Genomic DNA, 21347 nt, shown 5'->3' with positions numbered 1-21347 from the left:
AGCTTCCAGAGCGCAGCACACGAAGACCCACCTTCAGGCCATGGCAGGCAGTCAGGTGTCACCGGCTCTGAGGCTGCCTGATGTGCTAAAGGAGAAAACGCCTCAAATTTCGTCGCTAGCAAGGCAGATCCCAGGGAGGGCCCCTCGTCCCTGGGGAAGCAATGAGTCAAACAGCATGGCATCTTGTTGAGACCGTGTGCCCAGGTGCAGGGAGAACACAGTATCGGAGGATCTGTGTCTGTGGAGTTGGTCAGGAAAGACTTCTGATCCTAGAACTTTCCAGAACTTCACCTCAGGTTATTCCTTTTACAATTTCAGAGTATCAGCCCTATTTAAGGGATTTGAAGGTAACACAGATTAGTGATGACATAAACCTAGGTTGGGCTGAACTGGACCTATATCAACAGGTCTCTGCCCATTGCCCCTGACCTCTCCCTGTGGGCTGCATGGAGTCCCTGAGGGATGGAGGTGCACTTCTCAGTGGTCACTCATTTTTGCTTTGTGTTTGGACGCCTTCTGCTTCCTTCATCATCCATACCTTTCCTCTCAGCACTCAGGGATCCCCTTCTGTACCACTCCCTTCACCCCTGCATCTTCTGACTCGAGGATAGTGACCCACCCACACGTCTGTGTCATCAGAGCGCAGGGAGAGGAGAGAATGTTCAGTGGAACATACTGAAAATCCCTCAATCTCATTTTGGCCAATAGTACAACCTCCCTCTCCCACACATTCTCCTAAGAGTGTGGTGGGCTTACCCTTCCCTTGTTTCTCCGGCTCAGCTTTATATGGTGATGGGTCTGCAGGACGAGGACAGACCAAAGGCTAGAAGAGCAGGTCAAGGGCTTGGAGAGCCATGTACCAGGGGTCCAGTCTGAATCACTGGAACTTGACTGTACTTTCCTCTTTACCCTGAACAATGATTAAAGTTGGGCCTGAATCAAGAAGGTTGACTTTATTTATTTTGTCTGTTTACATTGTCATAGGCTGGACACTTGTTTTTGTCTGATACAGTTTCAGCAAAACATCAACCTGGGGCCCCACCGGCATCACATGGAGCCCAGTACCTGCCAGGCTGTCCGACAGCATTCACCTGGAGTGTTCTCAGCCCCGTATGGCCCACACAGGGAAGCCCAGCTCCTTCCCCAGTGACTTGCAGTCTATCGGGAAAACTAGACGAACACCCAAGAAATTATAAAACAATTTTATAACCATTATAAAGCAATCATAAAACAACCAAGATTTGGAATTGTGGTAGCAATTCTAAACAGAGTTGATTTATTCCGTTTGTTCTTTTGCTCAGCTAATACTAAATGAGTAAGGCATGGCCTCTGCCTCAGGGAGCCAAGTTTTGTGGGGAGAATGGACACGTAAGCAAGTCACTCTGAAAATGTCATTTAATAGGTGGGACCACAGTATTTAGAGAGCACTTCTCTGCACGGGTCCAGTCCCTGGTATGTAAGCTAGTTACCTGCGGTGTCCCAATACCCAAGTTACTGTCATTTGGAAGTGACTTGTTTCCGTCTCCTTCAGGACGTTGTAGGTAAAAAGACATCGTCCAAATCTGCAGTCAGGACCAGAAAAGGGATAATGAATGCAAGTTTAATGGTGCCCACGTGGACCTCCGACTCAATTAGTGATTTCAAACATTTTTTCTTTTAAGTAGCCCTGTGGTCCACTTCAAAAGCAGGTCAAATATGTGTCTTCAGGCTTTCCAGCAGGAACGAAAAAAAACCCCAATTACACACTTGATGGTATTCTATTAACATAAACAAATTGGTTGCTTGCTTAGGAGAAGCTCAGCTATTCCTGATGCAGAAAGCTCTAGGAGGAGACTCTGTAGGTCTGGTGGGAAGGCTGCTAGCCAGATCCTACATGAACACAGTTTTGATCTTTTTATGTCTCTCTCTCTTTTTTTTATAGAGCCTCTAAATGCTAGCTGATGAATATCTCCAAAGAATAATTTAGAAATTAGAGTTTTATGAAGGGCCAAGACAATGCTGGCCAAGTATGCAGGGCTGAACCCAGGGTAATATTTAGAACATCTAGAGGAGTGGATAGACTCCATGTCCCAAGGCAATGCTCCAAAAATATTCTTTCTCACAACTGGATTTTTTCATGATGTTTGGACAAGGGAGAGCACATGATTACAATCTAGGTAAGGAATCTAGAGGGCAAAGTGTCTGTGTAGCCAATTAGGTGCTGATTTGGAGGACGAGGAGATACTCCGTTTGTTCAGATTAGGGAACTTGCCTGAGATGTGTGTCTTTGTGGAGGAGAGCCACACAGGAGTGTCCTCATGTCCCCACGCAGCCTCATCTCGAGTCCTGCACATTCTCCTTTATCACCTTGCAAAGGTGCTGGTGGTGTGGAGGGGGAGGAGTCTCCTTTCTGGCAGATTCCAGAAGCGGTGGGAGGTCTGGGAAGACTCGGGGCTGGGGACCTCGCCTGCCACAGCTGGTCTAATCCTCCCAGGTTCATCCAGGAAGGCGACCTCCGTAACTTCCTCGTGGGTTTGCTTCCCCCTGTTGTCACACCTGCTATGGTCTCTGTCCCACCACGTGGGCCTGTCTCCTTGCAGGAAAAGAAATGACATGGGGGAGAAATAAGCCATTTTTCTTTAAGATTTGATATTTAAGAACTGTGTACTGAAAGTAAAGATCATTACTTGGGAGAGACCCAACCAATCCCAGACAGGGCAGGCTAGGAGAAGCCTGGAGAACATTCCCTGAGGCTGATGGGATTCAGATCAGCCTGGGAGAGTTCTATTCTCAGGGCTTTATCTTGGATTTTTATCTGGCCAGTGAGATCTGAAGTCTCCTTTGCAGGACTGGAGGGCAGAGGGCGGGGCCAGCCCTGTCAATCAAACAGATGGGGTAAAGATTCGTACTCATCACTCTGGTCAAGGTTGCAAGTCCAAATTTCTAGCATACCTGAAGTTGCTCTGCCCCCAAATGCTGAACCAAGGCAATTTGTACGGAATGAGTCGTCTGCCACTCTGAGATCTGTTGTTTCCAACGCAGACTCTGAGGTCTGTCATCTTCCTATGAAAATGAGCCCTCCCACCTGCCCCAGCGCCAGCCATTTCTCTCTCAGTATAGTGACCCTCCCTCTTGTTAGTCTCCCTCTTGCATCTTTCTAACTCTAAGGGGAGTGCTGGGCTCTGGGGAAGCACTTGATGGCCATCTCCCCACCATCCTGAGCTCAACATCCAGGGTAAAGAGGACTCCCTTCCAGATGAGGAACACATTCTAGGATGTGAGTGGAATTCACAGGGCATCCCTGGGTTTAGCACTGAGCAGGAGCTCCGTGGCATTGAGAGGGTTTGGAATTTGAGTGAGTTCCACTTATGGGTCTACTTATGAGTTCTACCTCTTCTGGGTTCTACCACTTATGGGTCCACTCTCTGGGCTTCTGGGTTACTAAATTTTACTTTCCTTGTTCCTCTAATGCCCTTCCCAAGGGCCTCTCTGCCACGTTTCCCTGTTGTTTGTTGGGAAAAAGAGGGATGGTGTTTCTCTAGGGAACTTTGGAAGGTGGGACTTGGCTCGCGGAGGTGAAAGCTAGAACTTCCTTCCACAGTGGACGTTGGGGACCACAGACTTCACTTCCCCAGGCTCTGCTGGCTCTGTTACCCATTCTCTCTACACCTCCCTCCCCCCAAACTCTCCCTACCTCTCGAGAGGAGGATGATTACTCACAAAGACAAGCCAGGCACAGAAATAGCCAACCTATTTGTGGCTTAAATGCAAGCAGTTTTATTTTTACAGAGAGTTGCTGTATTTTCTCTAAGTAGAAATCATTATCTACCACAAATGAAACCCCAGCTCCATCTGCAGTGGTTCCTGCTCTTGTTAGAGGTGCCAATTAGTCACAAAACAATTGGCACCTCCTACCACCCACTCAGTCTGGGGGGGCAGAGCGCCCTCTCTTCCAGGCTCCCCCTGACCAGCCCCTGCCCCCCTCTGCCCTCTGCCCTCACCTGGGCACCCCCTGGCCTCTCCACCATCCTGGTGGCCTGGTCCCTGTTCACCCGGAGACTGTCACCAACTTATAAATTGGGCAACTTGTTCTCTCTGTCAGCATGGACAGACTTGTGTTCTGTGGGGAGCTGGAAAAAGCCAACTGGTGAGGCCCTGTGTTCTGTTGACTTAAATCATGACGTTGGAGTCTTCCTTCCAGTTGGTCACTCTGCTCAGGGTTTCACAGCCCCCGTAGGGACAGGGCGAAACGTTCATAAAATCTGGACAGTCCCTGAGCTTCTGAGAAGCAGCAAATGTGGAGCAGAGGAACAGAGTGGATCCTTCTGCCCATCCCCATTCTCCTTCACTCCTCTCTTCCTTCGGGGCGTCTCTTCCTTCCCGACCGTGACTTTGTGCCCTTCTCAGCAGCCCGGTACTTCTCTCCGAACTACCTCTGCTTGCGCCTGTCTGATCCCCTTCCCGCCGAGTGCTCCTTCTTTTCTGCCTTGTGGTTTGTTTTAGGCAGTCCCGGGTCTCTTTCCAGTTTCTGATGATCCTCTGGGAGACGTAAAGTCCTTCAGGAGGCTGCCCCTCTCCTCCCTTGGAACGTCAAAACCAGGTAACGCGAGTGCACTTGGACTCCCCGGGGCCGAGCTGCTCGGCACCTGCATGCCCGTGGGTGCCCCGAACCTCACCTGTGTTGCCCGTGGCTTGGAGGTCCTCAGGGAAAGCTCCTGCTCTCCCTTTTCTTCTTCCCCCCCCGGGGGGACAGAGCCACAGGTCGGGCTTCCCACAGGAGCCGTAGGGCTCACTTCAGTCCTGCTGCTTATGGAAACAGTCAGAGGAAAGCCTCATGCATGGGCTCCCGAGTCTGCTTTCCCACAGAATCTGAAATTGCCTTCTCACCCTGTTTCGATCTAATTGGTCCCCTGGGTCCATCACTACTTTGACACAGTAACCATGACGGGATGCTTTTGACAAGGAAGAAATACGGCCACAAGTGGAGGGTGGGTCTTCGTGCCAGGGCTGGGCGAGTCAAACCATCCAGAACTTTCCGGCTGGGACTTTAGGCCTTTACACTGGGGCTGTTGGAGAGGGGACAGGGGTCAGGCGGGAAGGGTAACGTGATGGCAGGGGTGAGAAAGCATGTCGCAGGAACAGCTGCTGGAGGGGTGAGTGTCCACACCAGGTGGAGAAGCGGTCTGGGCACCCATCTCCTGGGTGGGCTCTCTCCCTGGCTTCGTGCTCGCGCGCTAACATGGGCCGTGACCCTGAACATGGGCTGTAGGGAGGGAACGGGTACTCAACTACCGAACAGCGTGTCCCTCACTGTGCAGGTCAACATCGACACCTACATCTCATTTCCTCATTGCAACTTTTGGTGGTAATAGGATTGGCCCCATTTTACAGGCGAGAAAACAGAGTCTTACAGAGCTTTGCAGAGACCAGTCAACTGGTTCCAGGCTGTCAGGGAGGGGAGTGGTTCTGTCTGCTACCCACGTGGCTTTTGCCCTTCCGTAGACCATTTCTCGGGGTCACCTCTCTCCTGAGCCCTGGCTGGCCCCGACGGCTCCCAGGGTCAACCACCCCGCATTCTCACCAGCTCGTTCCCACTCTGGATCAGCGTGAAGACTTTCACTTGAGTGTTTCACTGAATGATGCCATTTGAAGCACGGCTTCTGCTGATAAGCGTGGGACCATCTGCTTGGCACATCCCAAATATTTTCAGCAGTGGGAGAGTAGCTCTGACTTCTTCAGAGAAGGAGGCTGCAGCCGTGCTCGGAGATGTGGGGACCCTCGGAGACCCTGCAGGCTGGCGGGGCAGCGGGGCCCCAGGATGCGAAGGGGTGCCGTCCCTGCTGCCACCTCTGACCCTCCCTGAGCAAATGGAGCTAGTGAGTCTGCACCCCAGGTTTTAATTGTTCAGCTGCCCTTGGCAACCAGAGTAAGATTTTCCCTCTTCAAAAACCTATTGCCCGGGCAACCCTTTCTGTGCCCGCTGTTTTTACGGTGTGTTAGAGATTCGCTGTGTGTTGGCCAAAACCTCGTATCTTCCTTTCTGTCTTTGTTTTGGAAAATTCGCTTCTTTGCCGGGTGAACTGTCCTCCGACGCTGTTTTTCAACTTCGGGGTTGAAACTTCTGTGTTCGCTTTTTCTCTTTGACTCATGATGGGGGCAAGAACCTGAGGATCGATTCATGAGTCTGATGTGGACGTGGGGGTGTTCAAGACTGTTTAATTTGTTGCTACGAGTGATAAAAGAGTTGGGGTCTGAAAGGGGTGTTACTATATTTGATTCCTCTGGGGAAATCTCTGGACTAGGAGCAGTTGGGCATGGCCAGAGGCAAGCTGGATTGATTTTTTCTTTTTTTTTTTTTTTGCCTTTCCTTAGTGGGCACCAGAATTAGTCCTAGCTTCTGTCGCTTATAAACTCGGACGTGCAGCCCATGGGTGGCAAGGCTCAACCGAAAGAAATCTCCTGCTCCCTCTTCTCTTTGATGTCCTTTGGCAATTATTTCCGGGACAGGGGTGGGGGTCATTTGGGGAAACAACGTATAAGATGTTGTTCAATTGCTTTGTAAGCAGCAACGAGAAGGTGGTAACAAGGCTCCCTTTAGAGCAAGGTTTCCCAACCTTGCACCATGACATTCCGGCCAAATCATTCTTTGTTGTGGGGAGCCGTTCTGTGCGTGGTAGGGTGCTCAGCAGCATCCCTGGCCTCAACCACTAGATGCTGAGAGACCCCTCCTCTCAGTTGTAACAACCCAAATCTCCAGGCACGCCAAATGACTTCTAGGGGACAGGATCAGCCCCTTGCATCCCCCTGCCCTGAGGCCAGTGTTGTAAGTTGATCTTGCTGTACACTTGGAGAGGAGCAGAAAGTTTTTGCTTCTCCGTGCAGATGGCTCAAGTGGTAGGAAGCTGGACACGAGGCTTTTAATACCAGGACAGATGTCCCTGCCCTACACATTGCCATCACATCCCTTACCTGCCATGGAAATTCCATCTCACAAATAGGTTTCTGTTTGTCCAGGTTACTGCACACACACGGAAGGAGGAATTTGCCCTTTCCTCTGGAGCTGCACACGTGGGAGGTCCAGCCTAGGGTCAGGCCTCTCTTTTTGGTTGCGGAGGAACAAAAAAAGGCTTCAGACCCACTATGGAGCCCTAGTTTTGTTGGTTTTTCTCTTTCCTTTTCCTCCCCTCCTTCCTTCCTTCCTTCCCTCCTCCCCCTCTCTCCTTCCTTCCCTCCCTCCCTTTTTCTTTCTTTCTTTCTTTCTTTCTTTCTTTCTTTCTTTCTTTCTTTCTTTCTTTCTTTTTCTTTCTTTCTTTCTTTCTTTCCTCTTCCTTCCTTCCTTCCTCCCTTCCTTCCTTCCTTCTTCTAAGAGTGATGTGGCAGGCTGGGAATCCAGGACCATGGGAGGACTGTGGCCATTGAATGGGAATGTGGAAGAGCATGTTTGCTTCTTAGATCTCTAGAGAAAACTTCAGGAAGCAAAATGTATAGCATTTAAAATTCTCTGCCTTATGCCCCGATAAAGCTGAAGAAACCCCACAACTCTCAGCCTTCTTTGAGTCTCCTTGCTTGTCCGTCAGCTCCACTATCCGTCTATTCCTCTCCCTTTCGTGGAGAGGCAAATGCAGGTAGCAATTTCAAGGAGACCTGCCAGGACACGGGCTCTGCAAAGCCCACATCCTTAAATGTCTATGGAAACCACCACACTTGTTTTCCCTGCTTGCTGATTCATTATCTCCGTTTGGCATTTCCACGAGACTCATATTGGCAACGTGCTTTTCAATACCTAGGTTTCCTTACACCCCAGCCTTCCAGAAATACATTAACATGCCAGTTATGTGAAGCAACTGAGGGTCAAGGGGCCAGACTGCTTTGCTTAGCACTCACACCTAGTGGTCACTTTGAAAATGTGGCTTTGAGGCAAAGTAGCCTTAGTCAGAGGCAGAATAGACGGGCACCCTGCAGTGTGATTTGAACAACGTCAAATCTCTCTTCTCAAACATCTCTTTTGCGTTCAGATGCCAAATTGCCAGTAATTCTTTTGATTTTTGCGAGAGGTAGGTGGGTGCTAAGTGTACCCTCTACCACCACCAGCCTGGCTCACCGTGGTGTGTGTGAGCTGTTGAGCTGTAAGCACGGGAGGCGGGGGGCAGCCCAGCCAGGGTGAGGGCCTCTGCAGGGGATGGTGGGGGGACCAGGGTCAGAGCTTCTGCTGGGTGAGGAGCGGGTCCCAGGGCAGAGGCCACTGGCGGTGGTGGCCTGACAGCGTCGGGGGAGAATCGGGGCAGGGGTGGGGGATGGGCAGTGGCCGACATGGGAGGTGATTTACCAACTGTGGATGGATCAAATAAGTAAATATGTCGAGGATAATGGGGGTCAAGTTTCTCACCATCAGAAAAGGGAGTTAGAAATGTGGAGAGAAAGAAACAAAACTGTACTCAGTGGTGTTGGATTGAAAGCAGGGATGCTGGTGGGAACCCATTGCACACACACACACACACACACACACACACACAGTTGACCCTTGAACAACACGGGTTTGAACTGCCTGGATTCACTTACATGCGGGTTTTTTTTTTTTTTCCCGATGAATACAGTACAGCACTGTAAATGTATTTTCTCTTCCCTATGATTTTCTTAATAACATTTTCTTTTCTCCAGCTTATTTCATTATAAGAATACAGCATATAAGGGGCGCCTGGGTGGCTCAGTCTGTTGAGTGTCAGACTCTTGACTTTGGCTCACGTCATGATCTCAGGGTCATGAGATGGAACCCTGAGTTGGGCTCTGCGCTCAGTGGGGAGTCTGCTTGAGGTTTTTTCCTCTCCCTCTGCCCCTTCTCCCCGCTCTCTCTCTCAAATGAATAAATAAACTTAAATAAAATACCACATATAATACATATAACATACAAAAGGGATTGGTGCAGGGAACATATAAGAGGAGTAAAGCCTGGTAAAATACCTAGTTTTTTGGCTTAGAAGACTAGGAATACCAGAGCAAGCATGGAACAGCCGGGAAGGTCTGATTCCTGTTTTGGGTTGGCTGGGGCTGGTGTGCCTTTGTGAGCCGCCCAACTGGAGACATCCAGGACTAGGGGTTACAGGGTCTGATATTCTGGGAGCTGTCAAGTTAGAGCTAGAGATTTTGGTGTCACCAGAGTGTGGTAATATTGAATGAGGGGTTGGACAAGGCCACTCAGGGGGGGTCTGTAGAGTAGGAAGGGCAGAGGGTCAGCAAGGGACCCCAGCAGCCCAAGAGCTCTGTAGGAAGAGATCCAGGAGAGGTGACGGAGAAGAAGCTGCAGGCGGCCAGGAGGAGAGCCAGAGGGAAGAAAGCGTGTCTAGGCAATGGTGTCATCATGAAGCCCACAGCAGAGACATGGAGTAAGAGTCCATAACCCTCTGTGTGTGTGCTGGGGGGCAGGGTGAGGGCGAAATCACCTCCCTTTTGGAAGACTCATCTAAAAGCTCAATGCTGACTAGTGGATGCAGCTCATTCTTATTACTTGTCCTCATGGAAGGACATAACCTGAAGTTCCCTTCTGACTTCAATTATCACTACCTAAAACGGTGAAGTATGGTGCCCTTCATCAATAGAAGTGTTTGTTGATGGTGGTGATGACTCTGGGTCATGCCCCTTCACAGAAGAAACAGGGATCAGAAGAAACTGAAAGCAACTCATTCCTGTTTTGTTGTTGTTGTTATGAGTTTGGCATTGGGTAGATGGCACCTTAATAAATAAAAATCCATCCTCTAATAAATAATATTCATCTTTTAATAAGCAGTTATTATCCTCCAATGACAATACATAATCCAGCCTTTTATTAAATAACGTTTAATAAAAGTCCATCCTTTGAGGCTTTTAATAAAGACCATTACTGACAATCAAGTTGATGGTGGCGATGGTTTCTGATGACATTAAGGCCGTTATTAAATGTCCCAAAAGTTTTACTGACCGAGTGTATGGGTAATGATCTTCCCACGTCCATGACCCATTGACAAAGAACTGGCGTGGGGAGTAGAAACAGTGCTCTTGTGGACCTGGGCAATGTAGGCTCTGGTTCTGGCCTTGCTGTTAACTCAAGATGTGATCTTGGGCTGCTTGTGGCTGAGAAATACCTGATTCCTCCAAGCTCCAAATGTCTATGACCAACACAGAGCAGACAGACTAGTAGCAGTAAGGAGGTGGTGTGAAGAAGAAAAATAATTCATCAAAGAAGAAAGACAAGTGAATGTTAACCAGGAAAGAACATCCAAACTCATTAGCAATCAGACTACTAAATTGGCAAATTAAAAAAAAAATGGAGATGTTGTGTTGGGGGGTAGAAAGTATATGCATGTGTATGCTGTGGGGAAAAAAAGCATTCATATACTGTAGATGTCCCTGTAATCGGTCCAGGTGTTTTTTGGAAGACAATTTGTTAATAGGCTTTAAAATCTTCAAAAATATTTATACCCTTTCATCCAGCAATTCCACTTTTAGAAATATGTCCTAGGGAAATAATTAAAGATGTGCACAAAATTTGCATCTGAGGAAGTTCATTAGAGTGCTTTGTTTTTAGAAATAATGATGAAAAATAAGAAGCAACTGGTATGTCCAGGGTTAGAGGATTGTTAAAACTAAATTATGGTTCGTCCAAATAGTGACTAGGAAAATCTCTTTAGAGACCATGCTGACAGAGAAAATGTTTACAATATGGTATTGAGTATGAGTAGAAAAAAAAAAAGCAGGCTACCAAAACAGATTAGAAAAGCAATTTCAATTTTAAAAAGGAGCATGTGTGAGGCTTAGGAACAAGACGAAAAGAAAATATCCTCAAACGTGAAAGCAGGTTAATTTTGATTAGTGGTTTTACTTGTGATTTTTTTTTTCCCCACTAAATGTTCCAAATCTTCTTCAATGAACACATACTGTTTTATAATTAGAGAAAAAGGCAATAACATTTAGAAAATACCCCCATTTGGGGCTGGGATGAGACATTATAAAATGAGCGTGTGGGGGTGCGTGTCTCGTGGTGGATGAGCCCTGTCTCCCCCGAGGCAGTTCAACGCACGCCTGTGGCTACTTCCACCCCAGTGGGATTTGGATGCAGAGAGCACACCACCCCCCGTCCTACTCTGGCAAACTCACAATTAGAAAGTCATCAAGTCTTTGGGGGAAAAAAGTCCCCGATAACATTAGGGAATCTGATGCCTTCAATTCCTCCAGTAGGAAGACTGGAGGCAGACTAGAACAGGCTATAAAAGGTAAAGTCTTAAAAATAGGGTTCGGCCCCAGGGCAGAGTAGGAGGCGGGGAGTCAGCCTCGGGAGCTCCCAGCCACAGGGCTCCCTCCACCTGGTTGTGAGAGGGGCTCTCACCATGTCCCCACTGTGGGCTTCCACTTAGGGGTCTGTAAAATGAGGGGGGTTGGTCAGGCCCATGGTTTCGGACTTCTTTTTTAAGTGGGAGACCAGCTCAGGGTTCAGTTAGGATCGGGATCTGGGCTCCTGCCCTGGCCGGCTCTGGGGCTCTGGGATCAGGATCCATGGGAGCTTTCAGCCCCGATGTCCTGCAGGGTCCCGGGAACACCCTGGGGTGGGGCCCTGGGGAGGTGTGTGACACAGTGGCTCTGAACTTGGCCTGCTTACTAATCCTTCCTTTTTCCCTTATAAAAACGGGGGCAATAACACCTTCCTTATCATTTCTGGAGCTGATTGAAGGATCCAAAGTTACCTTGAAGGGAAGATGCCTTGGACGGTTATGTCCGCCCCGGGGGCCTTCTCCTGCTCTGATGTATTGCTTTTTCCATCGGAGTTCTTCAGTGAGAAGGAAGAGAGGGTAGGAAGGTGCTTCTATGAGGCCGCCAGTGGTTCATGCCAAATACGGGTGCCATCCCCCACTCAACTTCTGGCTGTTCTGACCCAGATCTTAGGCGGTGTTGGGGTATGGACCACATCAGGGCACAGAGGGCTGTAGGCACGAGCTCTCCTTCCTCCCCAGATGGTTACCACCAGGTAACAGGCAGCACTGCAAATATGATGTCTTTCTAAAGACGAGCTGTATTAAAAAAAAAAAAGATTCACATGTCTGGTCAGAGTGCATAGCACTAGACCTGCGGTGATATGGAGACAAGTTACCCTCAGTGTTAACCGTGATTGCTTCCCGGCGTCCTCGGGGCTTTCTGAGAACTCAGCTGTGTGCTATTCTGAGCTAGGTGGTTCTGTCGACCAGCAGCAGCTACCCTTCCTCTCTCCTCCTCCTGCCCAGCCTCCCACGTCCTAGCCAGCCACCGACAGGGGGGATAACGGACAGAATGACCAAGGAGCCCCGGGGAAGGGGGTGGGCAGTGAGCGTGTTGGACCAGCTTCGTCCAAGGCGCTTTGTGCCACCTGCTATTTCCCTGGAGGGGCTGAAATTCAGTTTGGTAAGACTGGGAATGCGATTTTTAGCAATGCGTCATTTAAATAAAACCCCACTCTAACAAAACAACGTGGAGAGTAATCATTAGTTGTTTTTTTTTTTTTTTCTTAAGATTTTATTTATTTATTTGAGGGGCGCCTGGGTGGCTCAGTCGTTAAGCGTCTGCCTTCGGCTCAGGTCATGATCCCGGGGTCCTGGGATCGAGCCCCACATCGGGCTCCCTGCTCCGCGGGAAGCCTGCTTCTCCCTCTCCCACTCCCCCTGCTTCTGTTCCCTCTCTCGCTGTTTCTCCCTCTGTCAAATAAATAAATAAAATCTTTAAAAAGATTTTATTTATTTATTTGAGAGAGAGCACAAGCAGGGAGAGGAGCAAAGGGAGAGGGAGAAGCAGACTCTCCACTGAGCCGGGTGCCCAGGGGGACTCAATCTCAGGACCCCAAGATCATGACCTGGGCTGAAGTCAGACACTTAACTGACTGTGCCACCAGGACACCCTGAGTTATCATTAGTTTTTAATAAGAATTAATTTTTATGGGATCTTTATTTGCTTTCCAATCACATCCTGATCAAAATCTGCCTTGGGATTTTTGCAACAGAACTTTCTACTAACTGGCACGTCCTGGGCTGGAGGTGGTTGTTTTCTCTCTTGGACCACTGTGATGGGCTTTATTTCTTGGAATAATTCAATAAGTACTCACTGGATGCCTACGGCGTGCCAAGTGCTGGAGATTCAGACATGAATAAGATAAAGCCCTGTTTTCCACGAGTTTGCAGGTTAGTAGGGGAGATGCAATTTTAACTCTGCTGCAAGGAGGAATGTCGTGGAGAGAGAACACCAGAGTGGGCGAAGGGAGCATTGGATGGTTGGTGCAGGGAACAGGGAGGCCAGGAGGCGAGGAGATACTTCCCGAGGGTTCAGGCCAGAGTCATGGGAACGGAGAGGGGCATGCTGTGGGTTGCTCCTGCATTTGAAATTCACAATCAGGCAAATGCACAGTGGTAAATGTTCTAAAGATCTCACATGTGTCTATTACCTTTTGTTTAATGAAGTTCTGCTTACTGGAGAACACAGTAAGGGGAGCAGGGCACGCACAGACACGCACACCCGGATCTTGCCCTGATGTGCCCTTCCCATGCTTCATGCGGCAAACCAAGCTCTCTGTTCCCCGGCTGTCCGAGCCGCCACCCTCCTGTCCCGCTCTCAGCTGCCGGCAGTTCATTGACGCAGCCCCATCAGGTGGAACGCTGGGTCCCCTGAACCCCCCTTTCTCCTGTCCCCTCACAGTCACGGAGGCCTGACTGCTCTTCTCAGAACTGGAATCCATCCCCTCCTTTGGCCATTATCCTAGTTATTATTTCTCAGCAGGACTTCTCAGCAGCCCCCTGCTGGCTTCTTTGCTCGATCCAGCATCTCCCTCCATCCAGCCTGTAGACTAGGACCAGGGTAACCTTTCTAAAACACAGCTCAGGGCATATCCCAACCCTGCGCTGAAACCTCTCATGGCCCCCCCAGTGCAAATGGCAGAGGTTTTCCAACCATGACCCCTGGCCCACCTGCATCAGAATCCCCTGGGCTGTGAAATTACAGATTCCAGAGCCCCATTCCTAGGCTTTCTGAAACAGTGGGGTCTTGGAATTTGCATTTTTTCATAAGCAATCCCAGGTAATTTTCAAGCACCAAGCTGGATAAGCATAGTCTATAGAAGAAGTCTAACATTTAGAGAAGCATCGTAACCTGGCCGTCATGCTTCAGCCCAGCTGTCTGCCCAGGGTCCACCCACCTTCTTGAACCCCATCCCCAACATCTTGTGCCCTCCTGCCTCCATGTGTCAGTCCGTCTGTTCCTTTTTCTTAAAATGCCTTTCTTCCCTCCCTCAGCTAACAAACTCCTACTGACCCTTCAGGGCCGAGCTTTGTAGAGCCTTCCTTGAAAGCCCGAGACATTGCCTCCTACCGCATGCTTGCCTGGCACGCGGTCAAAGACCCCTTCCTTCCATTTCCTGTATTGCATTAGGTTTAGTCCTGTCTGTCTCCCCTACAAAACTGTGCAGAAGACTGTGTCTTATTTATTTCTTCATCCTTAACACTTGGCACGGTGACTGACATCTGAACGTTTGTTGAGAAATGGACAGAGGGTGATCTCTCTCCAGAAAGTGAATTTGGTTACTTTGGTTTGACTTTAAAAGAAAAATACAGTTTGATCTCATGTGTTGAAACACCTTTCCTAACTGGCTTTTATGAGGAGTACACAACAGCTCTCTTGCACGTAACGAGTAGCCGAACGATGCTGTGGTCTGTGAGATGTTCGAGGATGCAAGTCTGAGTCAGAAAGATGTTCTTGCCAGCTTTCTTAAACATTCTGATCAGAATTCAATTAGAAATTAGAAAGTTCTGATTTGACATATCTAGTCTTTAATTTAGGTTTGTTATGAAAAGATGAGAGCATTTGACTTCCTTGTATAAGGTATTTTGGTTTTGTGATGGTTCTCGACCTGGCTGTCCAATATGGTAACCACCAGCCACATGGGGCTACTGAGCCTGTGAAATGTGGCCACAAAACACACATGGGAGTTTAAAGACTCACTGTGAGAAAAAGAACGTAAAATATCTCATTAATATTTTTTATATTGATTACATGTTGAAATAATATTTTGAACACATTGGGTCAGATAAAATAGTTATCAAAATTCATTTGACCTGTTTCTTTTTAGTTTTTTGTATGTAGCTACTAGAAGAATTTAAGACATGTGGCTTGCATTATCTTTCTACTGGCTAGTGCCAATTTAGACCCTTCTTACCCTCTACTTCTTTGTACTCCAGACTATTCTGTTTCCTCTCTTCTGCCTCTAAAACACCACCCCCAACAACAAAATACCCAGCTCTGAAGCACCTACCATCCAACTATGTTACCTACGACCCTCCTCACTGTGACTATTTATACACCCCTGGGATGTGTTCCCATATTCCTTGAGGATTTTAGCACCTAGTTCACAGTCTTTTTTTTTCTAACCATATTCCACTATTCCCCAGTCATTTCAATGTTCATGTAGGTAAGTCTTCCAAAGCCTAGCTCCAGGTCCTGATCTCACCTCAAATGACCTTGTCCTCCACTCTCCCTCAGCCGTTCTTTCCCATGGTCATACAGCGATAACTCCAAATCTGCACGGCCACAATCTTGGTTGCAAGCAACCCTTTCTCCAGCCCCACCTCCTTTTTTCTGGTTCCCTACCTTTAGTACTTGGACTTCCTCTGTCGTCTGATAACACCAGGCTCTATCAGATGGCTCCTGTGTCCTGTTCACTGTCATCTCTCTCACGACCTCACCTTTCTCCTAACCCCATTGAATTCTGTAGTCCATCATGGCACCCATTCCCTTCCATGTGGTCTGATCCCATTGGCGCCTCTTGTCCACTGTTGCACCAGCCTGGGAAAACCCCGGGCCTGGCTAAATCCAACCCCCTCCTTCACCGTGCTCACACGTGGACAGACAAACTGTGGCTGGAGAAAAACATGTGTCATGCTGAATTTTTAAATTCATGGGGGTTTAAAGACCCACTGGTGGGCTCTGATGTTTGCCCCAAATCTCGCTCTTTGTGTATTTCCCTGGTCCTTTCCCTCGTTCACTTGATTATTTCACATGCTACCCACATGAGGAGAACCCTCTGCCTCTCTTGACTCTTAGCTGATGATTTGGCTTCTTACTTTCTGAAAAAGGAGATACTGTGCATTCAGAAGAGAACTTCTTCCAACTTCTAACACTCCTGCTGTCAGCCTACCTGCCTAACTGCATTTTTAACCACACACTCTGCCTTCCCTTCTGCTCTGATGAATAAATTATGCTATCAGCAAAAACCAGCAACACCACCAAGCTCTAGATCCCTAAGTCATGAATCATCAACTGTTTCTTCTCTCCTGGAAAATTCTTATTAGCTTATCAACTCTCCCAAAACCCCTGCAGCCCTCTCTAGTTACTGCTCCATTTCTGCTTGAATTTACATTAAATTTCCTCAAGAGGGTTGTCTATACTCACCGTCTCTACATGGAATCCATGTTGGTTAATCAGACTTTCATTTTCTCCACTCTGCCTAAACAGCTCTCATCAAGGTCAACAATAACTCTAATGGTCCATTTCCAATTCTTATCTAATTTGAACTTGGAGTAGAAGTTAGCACAGTTGATCACACCTTTGTGAAACACTTCAGCTTCCTGGACATCACTCTCCCTTGGTTGTCTCTTACCTCTCTGCCAGATCCTTCTTAGTTTCTTTTGCTTCTTTCTCTTCATCTCCCCACGACCTGTAAACTTTGAAATGCCCCAAGGATTGGTCTTTGGACCGCTTTTCCTTTATAATTGCCTATATTTCATAGATAATCTCGTTTAGCCTCATGATTTTAAATCCCACCTGGTTGCGTACAATACCTGCATTTATATGCCCAGACTGTACCTGTCTCCCTAGCTCCTGACACTCCTAGACATCCCAATTTGCATAGGCTTTTCTTTTTTTAAGATTTATTTATTTATTATTTGAGAGAGAGAGAGAGAGAGTTGGAGAGGGGCAGAAGGAGAGGGAGAGAGAGAATCTCTAGCAGACTCCCCACTGAGAGTGCAGCCTGACCCAGGACTCAATCCCACGACCCCAAGACCATGGCCTGAGCCAAAATCAAGAGTCAGACACTTAACGGACTGAGCCAACCAGGCACTCCAAGCATAGGCTTTGCAAACTCAATATACTTCTCCTAACGCACTCCAACTGAACATTGTCTATTCAGTAAATGGCTGAAAACTCATTCTCTCTCTCTACAATAACACATCTCATCCACCAACAAACCAAATTGCCTCCAGAATCCAACCATGTCCTGCTGCCTCCACAACCACATCCTAGTTCCTGCATGGTCCGTGTTTTTTCTGTGTTGCACTTATTAGGACTTGACATCTTTTTATTTGTGGTTGTTGTTTGGTTATTGACTGCCTTCCCACTTGAGCAGAGACTCCAAGAGGTTGATGCTTGATCTATTTCCTTCACTGCCGTGTCCCAACACCTAGAATAGTGCCTGGCAGGAAGTTGGCTCTGAATAAATATTTGAGGGGTGAGTGTGGGGAATGAGACTGTTTTACCTACAGACTTCTTTTTTTTTTTTTTTAATTTTTTTTATTGTTATGTTAATCCCCATACATTACATCATTAGTTTTAGATATAGTGTTCCATGATTCATTGTTTGTGCATAACACCCAGTGCTCCATGCAGAACGTGCCCTCCTCAATACCCATCACCAGGCTAACCCATCCTCCCAACCCCCTCCCCTCTAGAACCCTCAGTTTGTTTTTCAGAGTCCATTGTCTCTCATGGTTCTTCTTTACCTACAGACTTCTAACAAAGGCTGGTCTCTACAGCAGATCTTCGGTCAGCCATGCCATAGTATTCTGAATTCTGGTCCTGGTGTTGGGCTCCTGAAGGTATTGGGGTCTATTTCTTCTGTTTAATTATGAAATGGAAGGAGAACTTGCCCCAGTGAAAATAACTGCCAGTATCAGAGCCTAAGGGAAGTGTTAGTCAGGAGATGGGGCATCAGGACAGTGGAGGCAGAGGTCCCCTGGGCTCCTGGCGCACACCACTGGAGAGGTAACTATCCTTCTCAGCAGGCCGCCTGCAAGTCTGGGTGTCACGCACAGCTGTACTGAGCCCCAGAAGCAGAGTTGTGCCAATGCTGGGCTTCTGCTGACTCAATCCTGAAAACATCTAATATCATCGAGACGTGCAACCTTCATAAAATATTGCATCTCTGCACTGTTCTGCTTCAGGGAAGCTTGTGAGGAAAAGGCAGATATCTATTAATTTAAAATATTGGTTTGATCAACTTCCTGCAGGTTAATTATTTTGCACATGGAGGGACCCTGGTCTACAAGGTCAAAATTCAAAAACAAAGAATAGTATTTTACCGCCACCATCAAAATGACAACAACAACAACGACTTGACAAAGTCAAGGACAAGTTAAAGTTGGCACCAGGGGGAGGATCTCTGCCGCTGCCTACCTCGTCCTATCTCCAGTGGGGGAAGTGGCATCTGTGTATTTGTTACATAACAGGAAGAGGGCGGGGACTGCGCATATATTTATTTTGCAATTCATAGACATGTGATAGAAAGTTTCTGAGAATCTTTGCTTTGCAGTCTCAAATATTCAGTGTTTCTATTGGTTTCCAGTTAGTGCTTTGTTGAATGTCTGTCAGTAGTGTTTTCCTGCATGGTCTGGCCTGTGCTTTGTGGCGATGTGACCACACCTCGTTAAGACCTCACCATCTGTCACTCAGAGCGTTGGTTTCCCTGGCTCACCTAGTCTGGGGAGGTGCCCAGTTTTGTCACAGATATTGAGACCACATAAGACAAATGCCTTCTCATTGTTCACACTTGCAAAAATACTGGTACACAATTGAACATAATTTTGCTAGCTATTTCCCCTCATTTATCCATCATATACGGCACTTCATTCATTAAAAAAAAAAAATGACAACAATAACACTGACCAAACATATATTTTGTCTTTGCACCTGAATGCAATTAATCTGGTTCCTCAAAACGGGAGACAAAGGTGCAGAAGATGAATGATTTTCAAGATGCCATTCTGAAAGCTTGGGCCAGGCCAGACATGGATGCCATGCACTCTGACCCTCCTGCTTTACTGGATCCCTTTGGCACTGAGTCACAAACAAATAATAATACAGAATTAAGGGCTATTGGTGGACCGAAAAATCATGAAATCAGTTCTCTTTTCTGGTGAAATGTCTAATTTTGTCATTGTCAGAAAAAGAATTGTACAGTCAGTTAAACATATTTGTTAATAACATGAAGTTCGTGATCCATTGCTGAAATTTTCCCTTCTCCCCTAGTACATCAATTTTCATGCTGTCTTTTTTGGTTTTGTTTTACTTATTTATAGAAAATTACCTAAAGAGCCCCTGCCTGAGGCCTCCTCATGGATGAGTCGAACGTGACGTCATTCGTTGATGAGAGGTCCACGAACGCCTCCACCGCCAGGAATACCTCTGCCGGGGACCTGCGTCGGGAAATCCCAGTTGTGCACTGGGTAATTATGAGCATCTCCCCTCTGGGCTTTGTTGAAAATGGAATCCTCCTCTGGTTCCTCTGCTTCCGGATGAGAAGAAATCCCTTCACGGTCTACATCACCCACTTGTCTATTGCAGACATCTCGTTGCTCTTTTGTATTTTTATTCTGTCTGTTGACTACGCTTTAGATTATGAGCTCTCTTCTGGCTATTACTACACGATTGTCACGTTATCAGTGACGTTTCTGTTCGGCTACAACACGGGCCTCTATCTGTTGACCGCCATTAGTGTGGAGAGGTGCCTGTCTGTCCTGTACCCCATCTGGTACCGATGTCATCGCCCCAAGCACCAGTCAGCATTTGTCTGTGCCCTCCTGTGGGCGCTTTCATGCTTGGTGACCACCATGGAGTACGTCATGTGCATTGACAGTGAAGGGCAGAGTCACTCTCGAAGTGACTGCAGGGCGGTGATCATCTTCATTGCCATTCTGAGCTTCCTGGTCTTCACTCCCCTCATGGTGGTGTCTAGCACCATCCTGGTGATTAAGATCCGAAAGAACACGTGGACGGCCCATTCCTCGAAGCTGTACATAGTCATCATGGTCACCATCATTATCTTCCTCATTTTCGCCATGCCCATGAGGCTCCTATACCTGCTGTATTACGAGTATTGGTCAGCCTTTGGGAACTTGCACCATATTTCTCTTCTCTTCTCCACAATCAACAGCAGTGCCAACCCTTTTATTTACTTCTTCGTGGGCAGCAGTAGGAAGAAGCGGTTCAAGGAGTCCTTAAAAGTGGTTCTGACCAGGGCTTTCAAAGATGAAATGCAACCCAGGCACCAGGAAGACAACGGCAACACCACCACAATTGAGACCGTGGTCTGAGGATGGTGGCGGGAAACCGTGGACAAAAATGGTGGGGCACACATAATTTGTACTTTGTGCTTGGAATACTGCTTACGTATGTCCTAAATGTGACACAGAAGGACACCGCATCCCACATGCATGAGATACTCATTAACGATAAGACCGTATCCTTGTACTGTATCTTCTGAAAAGGCCTAAAAATGTGTTGGACCTCTATCATTTCTGTACCTATAAAAAAACTTTGGTTCCTCCTCAGCTCTTCCAGCAACATTTCCCATAAACTGTAGAAATTACTCTAGTAGGAAGGTGTGCAGGTGAGTACTGGAAAAGGTAACAAAAGCATTTGTTGGAACTTGAGAAGGTGGAGTCACGTAGCAGGAAGAACATGGGCTTTGGAGTCAGATCGACTCTGTCATTTGCTGCCTGGGGACCTCAGACAAGTCGTTTGACCTCTAAGAGTCTCTTGTCCTCACTTATAAAATGTTTAATAGTAATAGTCCATCCCTCCCAGCCTTGTGGTGAGGATGAAATGGGGAGATGCGGTATGCTGAGCACTTGGCGCATTGTCAACCCTCAATAAACATTAGTCTTTCCTCCTTGAAGTGCAAGAAGAAAGACATACTTCTGTTTTGTAACTTGCGCATGTGTGCACGCATGCACGCACACACAGCTCTATCATGTACAAATATTGTTACGTGTTTTCCAATGTTGAATGTACATCTATGAAGGTCTTTCTGCTTGAAGCATGAAAGCTTTTCACGAACAACACCTCTGCTGGAAGCATCTGCAGATGTTACAACATCCAACCATCCATGTGTCCGAGCATTATTTCAGGTTGTGAAGAAAAACATTTGGCCACCAGTAGAGGAGTTTCTCATGGCTCTTCCTTCCTTCTGTCGGAATGCTTGGTGTAATGAAAGTCTGTTTGGAAATCCTTTGCTTGACATAAGTTTTCATGAATGGAACTTAATTCCCGAGTTTGTGAGGGTGACTGTGTTTTTGGAGCCTCCCCTCCTGCCCCCATGAAGTGATGGGTTATTT

General features: G+C 47.5%; 1 protein-coding gene across 3 annotated transcripts; it reads left to right on the top strand.

Moving 5' to 3' along the window:
* Positions 1-4442: 4442 nt before the first annotated feature.
* Positions 4443-21105, top strand: MAS1 (MAS1 proto-oncogene, G protein-coupled receptor). Of its 3 annotated transcripts, none has more exons than XM_036110050.2 (2): positions 4443-4579; positions 19311-21105. In XM_036110050.2, the coding sequence occupies exon 2, from the start codon at positions 19347-19349 to the stop codon at positions 20322-20324; it is 978 nt and encodes a 325-aa protein (XP_035965943.1). In that variant the 5' UTR covers positions 4443-4579; positions 19311-19346; the 3' UTR covers positions 20325-21105. The 3 variants fall into 3 exon arrangements, with proteins under 3 accessions (XP_035965943.1, XP_035965942.1, XP_035965941.1); XM_036110049.2 differs by lacking the exon at positions 4443-4579 and adding an exon at positions 5240-5855; XM_036110048.2 differs by lacking the exon at positions 4443-4579 and adding an exon at positions 5240-5905.
* Positions 21106-21347: the final 242 nt, after the last annotated feature.

The sequence above is a fragment of the Halichoerus grypus genome, chromosome 9 (genome assembly GCF_964656455.1).
Source record: "Halichoerus grypus chromosome 9, mHalGry1.hap1.1, whole genome shotgun sequence".
NCBI lineage: Eukaryota > Metazoa > Chordata > Mammalia > Carnivora > Phocidae > Halichoerus > Halichoerus grypus.
This window is presented reverse-complemented; position numbering and strand designations above follow the sequence as displayed.